This window comes from Microcebus murinus, chromosome 20 (assembly GCF_040939455.1).
Source record: "Microcebus murinus isolate Inina chromosome 20, M.murinus_Inina_mat1.0, whole genome shotgun sequence".
Taxonomy (NCBI): domain Eukaryota; kingdom Metazoa; phylum Chordata; class Mammalia; order Primates; family Cheirogaleidae; genus Microcebus; species Microcebus murinus.
The window spans coordinates 36255382-36263445 of record NC_134123.1 but is presented as its reverse complement, the minus strand read 5'-3'; the positions used below and the strand labels follow the sequence as shown (position 1 = coordinate 36263445).

Genomic DNA, 8064 nt, shown 5'->3' with positions numbered 1-8064 from the left:
TTCTGGGAAACGTGGTCTTTCCCGCCCGGAGAGCGGCCGGCGCGCGCGGCCTGCCGGGAAGTGTAGTTCCGGCGGCTGAGGGGCCGGGCCGGCCGCGGCGTGCAGCGCGCGGAGGCCGCAGGCGCGCGGCGGGCAGACCTGAGGAGGCGGCGCTCGCCCGGCTGAGGAGGCGGAGGTCGCGGCGAGGGGCCGCCGCCGCCGAGGGGCCGCGCGCCGGCTCCGCCATGTCGTACTGCCGGCAGGAAGGTAGGCGGCCCTGGGGCGGCGGGCGGGCGGGCCGGGGTCCCGGGCGGGCCGGGGTCGCCGCGGGCTCGAACCCGCGCGTGGGAGGCCGGGCCTGGGGCGGGCGCGGTGGCCCCGCCGCCCGTCTGCGCACGCGCGCTCGGCCCTGGGACCCGCGTGGCCCGAGTCGCCGGCGGCCCCGGGTCACGGACCGCGCGGGCTGCCGGGGTCGCGGGGGGTCGCGTGGGGGTTAGAGGTCGGGGTGGGGGTTGGGGTGGGGTTGGGTGACCCCCGACCCCGCGTGCCCGAGTCGCCGGTGTCCCGCAGGTCGTGCGCCGGGCCGTTGTGGCCGCGGGTTCCAGACCGGCCGGCCGGAGAGCGGGGCGCGGGGTCGCGGGGTCACGGGCGGGCGGGGGTCGGGGTCTGGGTCGGGTTAGGGTTAGTGTTGGGGGTTGGGTTAGGGTTGGGGTTGGGGTCAAGGTTGGGGTTAGGGGTTGGATTAAGGTTAAGGTTGGGGTTAAGGTTGGTATTGGTAGGGTTGGGGTTGTGTTAGGGTTAGGGTTAGTGTTAAGGTTGGGGTTGGAGTCGGGTTTGGGTTAGGGGTTGGATTAAAGTTAAGGTTGGGGTTAGAGTTAGGGTTGGGGTCAGGTTTGTGTTAGGGGTTGGATTAAGGTTAAGGTTGTCGTTGGGGTCGGGTTAGGGTTAGGGTTAGTGTTAAGGTTGGGGTTGGGGTTGGGGTTGGGTTTGTGTTAGGGGTTGGATTAAAGTTAAGATTACGGTTAAGGTTGGGGTTAGGGTTAGGGTTGGGGTCAGGTTTGGGTTAGGGGTTGGATTAAGGTTAAGGTTGGGGTTAGGGTTAGGGTTGGGGTCGGGTTTGGGTTAGGGGTTGGATTAAGGTTAAGGTTGGGGTTTGGGTCGGGTTTGGGTTAGGGGTTGGATTAAGGTTAAGTTTGCGGTTAATGTTGGTATTGGTAGGGTTAGGGTTGTGTTAGGGTTAGGGGTTGGGTTAAGGTTCGCACTGGGGTTTGGGTTAAAGTGGGGTCTTTGTTGGGCCAGTGTTAGGGTTGTGTTAGGGTTAGGGTTGGGGTCGGGGTTGGGTTAGGTCCGGGGTAGGGTGAGGGTTGTGTTAGGGTTAGGGGTTGTGGTCGGGGTTGGGTTAGGGGTTGGATTCAGGTTAGGGTTGGGTCCGGGTTAGGGTGAGGGTTGTGTTAGGGGACTGGCTGGGAATTGGCTTCAGGCTGGGCTGGGGTGCAGGCTAACCCCACCCGCCGTGTGTCCTGGTCCCCTGCAAGCCCTACGGCTGTAGTCTGAGCGTTCGGGCAGCAGGCCGCAGAGCCGTCCTGCCTAGTCCCAAAGCTGCGTGTGGCCGCCTCCTTCCGGTCCCTGTCCTCTGTCCCCTGCCCGGTTCTCGCACCCGCCCGGATGCCACTCTCGGGCTTCCCGTCCCCAGGTCGTGGCCCCCAACCCCTCGAGGCCTGGGTTTCCGGCTGTGCAGAATGAGACGCTGGGCGCCATTCATTCAGGGCATGCTCTGGGTGCGCCTTCTGGAATGTTCTGGAAGGGGCCGGGTGGGGGCGCCGGCGTGCAGAGGGTGGGACCTGCCCAGAGAGCGTCCTTGGTGGGACCTCCAGATCCCGCAGTGGGTTTTTGTACTTCGTTTTATTTTATTTGGCCAACTAACGTCTTTCTGTTTTTAGTAGAGACGGGGTCTCGCTCTTGCTGGGGCTGGGCTCGACCTCCCGACCTCGAGCGATCCTCCCTCCTCGGCCTCCTGAGTAGCTGGGACGACAGGCGTGGGCCTCCAGGCCCTGCTGATTTTTTCTGTGTATATTTTTACTCGTCCAATTAATTTCTTTCTATTTATAGCAGAGACGGGGTCTCGCTCTTGCTCAGGCTGGGCTCGAACTCCCGACCTCGAGCGATCCTCCCTGCTCGGCCTCCCAGAGTGCCATGATGACAGGCGTGGGCCTCCGCGCCCGGCCTAGGTCTCTTGTTTTTAATTTCCATTCTCTGAGTCTCAAATTTACTTCTTTTTGTTGTTGTTGTTGTTGTGTGTGTTTTTTTTTTTTTTTTTGAGACAGAGTCTCGCTTTGTTGCCCTGGCCTCGAACTCCTGACCTTGAGCAATCCTCCCGCCTCGGCCTCCCAGAGTGCTGGGATGACAGAAGTGAGCCGCCGCGCCCGGCCGTTGTTGTTTTAATTTTTATTTTATTTCTGTTTTTGAGACAGTCTCGCTCTGTCACCCCAGCACTCGGGTGGAGTGCCGTGGCGTCAGCCTCGCTCACAGCAGCCTCCAACTTCTGGCCCCAGACGATCCTCCCGCCTCAGCCTCCTCCCGAGTAGCTGGGACCACAGGCGTGTGCCACCACGCCCGGCTCATCTTTTTTTTCCTATATGTTTTTACTTGTCCCATTAATTTCTTTCTATCTTTAGTAGAGACGGGGTCTCGCTCCTGCTCAGGCTGGTCTTGGACTCCTGACCTCGAGCGATCCTCCCGCCTCGGCCTCCCAGATGCAATTTCCTTCTTCATTTACCAAATAACCTTTGAGCTTTCGGTGCAGCGAGGCTGAGGAGGACACGACCCACCTCTCCTGGCACGGGGCCGGGAGTCACAGGTTTCTGCCGGCCGGCCGGCCCCGCCTGTCTCCGAACGCGCAGCCCCGCCTTCCCGCTTCAAGGGTTTGGTCTTGGGGGAGGAGCGGACATCAGAGTCTCACTCGCGTTTAGGCCTGCCTTGGTTTTGTTTTTTTTTTTTTGGAGACAGAGTCTCCCTTTGTCGCCCGGGCTAGAGTGAGTGCCGTGGCGTCAGCCTAGCTCACAGCAACCTCAGACTCCTGGGCTCAAGCGATCCTTCTGCCTCAGCCTCCCGGGTAGCTGGGACTCCAGGCATGCGCCACCATGCCCGGCTGATTTTTTTTATATATATTAGTTGGCCAATTAATTTCTTTCTATTTATAGTAGAGACGGGGTCTCGCTCTTGCTCAGGCTGGTCTCGAACTCCTGACCTTGAGCGATCCGCCCACCTCAGCCTCCCAGAGCGCCGGGACGACAGGCGTGAGCCTCCGCGCCCGGCCTCCTGCCTTGGTTTTTATCTCGTCTGTGCCCTTGTCTCCCACAACGTCCCCGGCCTTTCGTGTTTCTGCTCGCCGGTCCTTCGTTTCTTCACGTGGGATTCAGAAAAACGGTCCCAGGCCCCCGACGCCTCAGGGCTCCCGTGGCCCAGCCCGAGCGCCGCCCGGCCTCTCCCGGGGAGTGCTCTGCGCCCTTGGGAACCGGGCTGGAAGGTCGCATCCTCAGAGCCTTCCCCCCCCCCACATCCTCCACGCCGCACACTGCTAGGAGGCCCACGCCTGTCGTCCTGGCACTCTGGGAGGCCGAGGCGGGAGGACCGCTTGAGGTCGGGAGTTGCAGGCCAGCCGGAGCAAGAGCGAGACCCCGTCTCTACTGAAAAAAAAAAAAAAAGAAATTAGCTGGATAACTAAGACATATATATATATATATATATATATATTAAAAAAATATTAGCTGGACGCGGAGGCTCACGCCTGTCATCCCAGCACTCTGGGAGGCCGAGGCGGGAGGACCGCTCGAGGTCAGGAGTTCGAGGCCAGCCTGAGCAAGAGCGAGACCCCGTCTCTACCACAAATAGAAAGAAATTATCTGGACAACTAAAAATATATATATTGGGAGGCCGAAGCAGGCGGATTGCTCAAGGTCAAAAGTTCAAAACCAGCAAGAGCGAGACCTCTTCTCTACTATAAAAAAAAATAGAAAGAAATTAATTGGCCAACTAATATTTACAGAAAAAATTGGCCGGGCGTGTTGGCGCACGCCTGTGGTCCCAGCTACTCGGGAGGCTGAGGCAGGAGGATCGCTGGAGCCCAGGAGTTTGAGGCTGCTGCGACCGAGGCTGACGCCACGGCACTCGCTCTAGCCTGGGCAACAAAGGGAGACTCTGTCTCAAAAAAAAAAATATGTATATATATATAAGTTAGCCGGGCGTGGAGGTGCACGCCTGTCGTCCCAGCTCCTCGGGAGGCCGAGGCAGGAGGCTCGCTTGAGAGCCCAGGAGTCGGAGGCCGCTGCGGGTGAGGCCGTGTCTCCGGAGATGAATGAAGTGCAGAGCGGACGGAAGCGGCGTCGGCCTTGCCCCTGCCCGGCGGTGGCCGCGTCTGCCGCCCGCCCTCCGTCCGCTCCTTCCCTCCGTTGTCTCAGTGTCCTTGGGCCGTGCGCTGGGGTCCCGGTCCCGGGTGGGCGTCTCCATCCGTCGTCTCGGTGTCCTTGGGCCGTGCGCTGGGGTCCCGGTCCCGGGTGACCGTCTCCATCCGTCGTCTCGGTGTCCTTGGGCCGTGCGCTGGGGTCCCGGTCCCGGGTGGGCGTCTCCATCCGTCGTCTCGGTGTCCTTGGGCCGTGCGCTGGGGTCCCGGTCCCGGGTGGGCGTCTCCATCCGTCGTCTCGGTGTCCTTGGGCCGTGCGCTGGGGTCCCGGTCCCGGGTGGGCGTCTCCATCCGTCGTCTCCGTGTCCTTGGGCTGTGCGCTGGGGTCCCGGTCCCGGGTGGGCGTCTCCATCCATCGTCTCGGTGTCCTTGGGCCGTGGGCTGGGGTCCCGGTCCCGGGTGGGCGTCTCCATCCGTCGTGTCAGTGTCCTTGGGCCGTGCGCTGGGGTCCCGGTCCCGGGTCGGCGTCTCCTTCATCGTCTCGGTGTCCTTGGGCCGTGCGCTGGGGTCCCGGTCCCGGGTGGGCGTCTCCATCCGTCGTCTCGGTGTCCTTGGGCCGTGCGCTGGGGTCCCGGTCCCGGGTGGGCGTCTCCATCCGTCGTCTCGGTGTCCTTGGGCCGTGCGCTGGGGTCCCGGTCCCGGGTGGGCGTCTCCATCCGTCGTGTCAGTGTCCTTGGGCCGTGCGCTGGGGTCCCGGTCCCGGGTCGGCGTCTCCTTCATCGTCTCGGTGTCCTTGGGCCGTGCGCTGGGGTCCCGGTCCCGGGTGGGCGTCTCCATCCGTCGTCTCGGTGTCCTTGGGCCGTGCGCTGGGGTCCCGGTCCCGGGTGGGCGTCTCCATCCGTCGTCTCGGTGTCCTTGGGCCGTGCGCTGGGGTCCCGGTCCCGGGTGGGCGTCTCCATCCCTCGTCTCGGTGTCTTGGGCCGTGCGCTGGGGTCCCGGTCCCGGGTGGGCGTCTCCATCCCTCGTCTCGGTGTCCTTGGGCCGTGCACTGGGGTCCCGGTCCCGGGTGGGCGTCTCCATCCGTCGTCTCGGTGTCCTTGGGCCGTGCCCTGGGGTCCCGGTCCCGGGTGGGCGTCTCCACCCGTCGTCTCGGTGTCCTTGGGCCGTGCGCTGGGGTCCCGGTCCCGGGTGGGCGTCTCCATCCGTCGTCTCGGTGTCCTTGGGCCGTGCGCTGGGGTCCCGGTCCCGGGTGGGCGTCTCCATCCGTCGTCTCGGTGTCCTTGGGCCGTGCCCTGGGGTCCCGGTCCCGGGTGGGCGTCTCCGCCATCGTCTCGGTGTCCTTGGGCCGTGCGCTGGGGTCCGGATCCCGGGTGGGCGTCTCCATCCCTCGTCTCGGTGTCCTTGGGCCGTGCGCTGGGGTCCCGGTCCCGGGTGGGCGTCTCCATCCGTCGTCTCGGTGTCCTTGGGCCGTGCGCTGGGGTCCCGGTCCCGGGTGGGCGTCTCCATCCGTCGTCTCGGTGTCCTTGGGCCGTGCGCTGGGGTCCGGATCCCGGGTGGGCGTCTCCATCCCTCGTCTCGGTGTCCTTGGGCCGTGCGCTGGGGTCCCGGTCCCGGGTGGGCGTCTCCATCCGTCGTCTCGGTGTCCTTGGGCCGTGCGCTGGGGTCCCGGTCCCCGTCCAGGCGAGGCGGCCCAGCCTCGTCCCCCGGCCGCTCTGGCGGGTCCGGCGCCCCCCGCCTGAGCCGCGTCTCCTCTGTCCCCACGCCAGGGAAGGACCGGATCATATTCGTGACCAAAGAGGACCACGAGACGCCCAGCAACGCCGAGCTGGTGGCCGACGACCCCAATGACCCCTACGAGGAGCACGGTGAGTGGCCTGGGCCCCGGGGCGGGGAGCGCGGAGTCCTCTCTCTTTCGAGACAGAGCCTCGCTCTGTCCCCGGGCCGGAGCCGTGGCGTCGGCCTCGCTCACAGCAGCCTCCGACTCCTGGCCTCCAGTGAGCCTCCCTCCTCGGCCTCCCTCCCGAGCAGCTGGGCCTACAGGCCTGCGCCCCCACGCCCGGCCCCTTTTTTCTGTATATTTTTAGCTGTCCAATTACCTTCTTTGCATTTCGAGTAGAGACGGGGTCTGGCTCTTGCTCAGGCCGGCCCCGACCTCCTGGCCCCGAGCGGGCCTCCCCCCTGGGCCTCCCGCTCCGCGTGTCTGTCCCCGGCGGGGCGCCCGCTCACTGCGCCCGCCGTGTCCCGCTGCAGGGCTGCTGCTGCCCAACGGCGACATCAACTGGAACTGCCCGTGCCTGGGCGGCATGGCGAGCGGGCCGTGCGGCGAGCAGTTCAAGTCGGCCTTCGCCTGCTTCCACCGCAGCGCCGAGCCCGTGAAGGGCGCCGACTGCGTGGGCCAGTTCCGCGCCATGCAGGAGTGCATGCAGCGCTTCCCCGACCTCTACCCGCCCGAGGACGACGGGGACGACGACGCCGCGGACGCGGACGGGGACGGCGGGGAGAGGCCGGCGCGGGAGGCCGCCGCCAAGGAGGAGGAGGAGGAGGAGGAGGAGGCCGCCCGCTCCTGAAGGCCCGGCCTCCGCGGGCGCCGGGACCACGGACGGGACGGGCCCTGCAAAGCGCCCGCCCTGCGCCTCCTCGGCCTTGGCCCCGGCCTGCGCAAGGTGCACGGCGCCCGCGTGCTCGGGGACACGGGCGCACGCACAGCCCGGCGGCGCGGGTCCCAGTCGCTCCCGGCCTCGCCCCGCGGGCCCCGGTCTCCGCGTGACGAGGCCTGGGCCTCCCGCCTCGGGGAGGGAGGCCGGCCTCGCGCCCTGCAGCCCGGACGGACCGCGCTGGCCGGGCCGGGGCACAGCCGACACCCGAGGCGGGTCCACTGACTCTGAGCCTGCCCTTTGTTTCCAGTCACCAGACATATTTTTATGTGAAGAGATAATAAATTATGAAAAGTTAAATCGCAGTTCTTCTCTCAAGGCGCCGGTAAGCCGGCGTGAGTCTCAAAATCCTCTACATTGAGGCCGGGCGCGGAGGCCCACGCCTGTCGTCCCGGCGCTCCCGGAGGCCGAGGAGGGAGGATCGCTGGAGGTCAGGAGTTGGAGGCCGGCCTGAGTAAGAGCGAGACCCCGTCTCTACTCAAAATATAGAAAGAAATTAATTGGCCAGCTAATATATATAGAAAAATTATGAACCGGGCGTGGAGGCGCATGCCTGAGTCCCAGCTACTCGGGAGGGAGGCTGAGGCTGGAGGATCACTTGAGGCCAGGAGTTGGAGGCTGGAGCCCCGTAGGAAAGAAACCACTGGCAAAGTTTTTAACCATCAGAGTGACATGAGATTTGACTCACTCTTTCCCCCTCCCCTCTCCTGCCCTGCCCTCCTGTCCCCTCCCCTCGCCTGCCCTCCTGTCCCCTCCCCTGCCCTGCCCTCCTGTCCCCTCCCCTGCCCTCCCCTGCCTTCCTGTCCCCTCCCCTGCCCTCCTGTCCCCTCCCCTCCCCTGCCCTCCTGTCCCCTCCCCTCCCCTGCCCTCCTGTCCCCTCCCCTCCCCTGCCCTCCTGTCCCCTCTCCTGCCCTCCTGTCCCCTCCCCTGCCCTCCCGTCCCCTCCCCTCCCCTCCCCTCCCCTCCCCTCCCGTCCCCTCCCCTCCCCTGCCCTCCTGTCCCCTCTCCTGCCCTCCTGTCCCCTCCCCTCCC

General features: G+C 65.2%; 1 protein-coding gene across 1 annotated transcript; it reads left to right on the top strand.

Moving 5' to 3' along the window:
• Window positions 1–50: 50 nt before the first annotated feature.
• CHCHD4 (coiled-coil-helix-coiled-coil-helix domain containing 4) lies at window positions 51–7332 on the top strand. Its single transcript, XM_075995912.1, has 3 exons — window positions 51–246; window positions 6145–6243; window positions 6629–7332. The coding sequence occupies exons 1-3, from the start codon at window positions 225–227 to the stop codon at window positions 6943–6945; spliced, it is 438 nt and encodes a 145-aa protein (XP_075852027.1). The 5' UTR covers window positions 51–224; the 3' UTR covers window positions 6946–7332.
• Window positions 7333–8064: the final 732 nt, after the last annotated feature.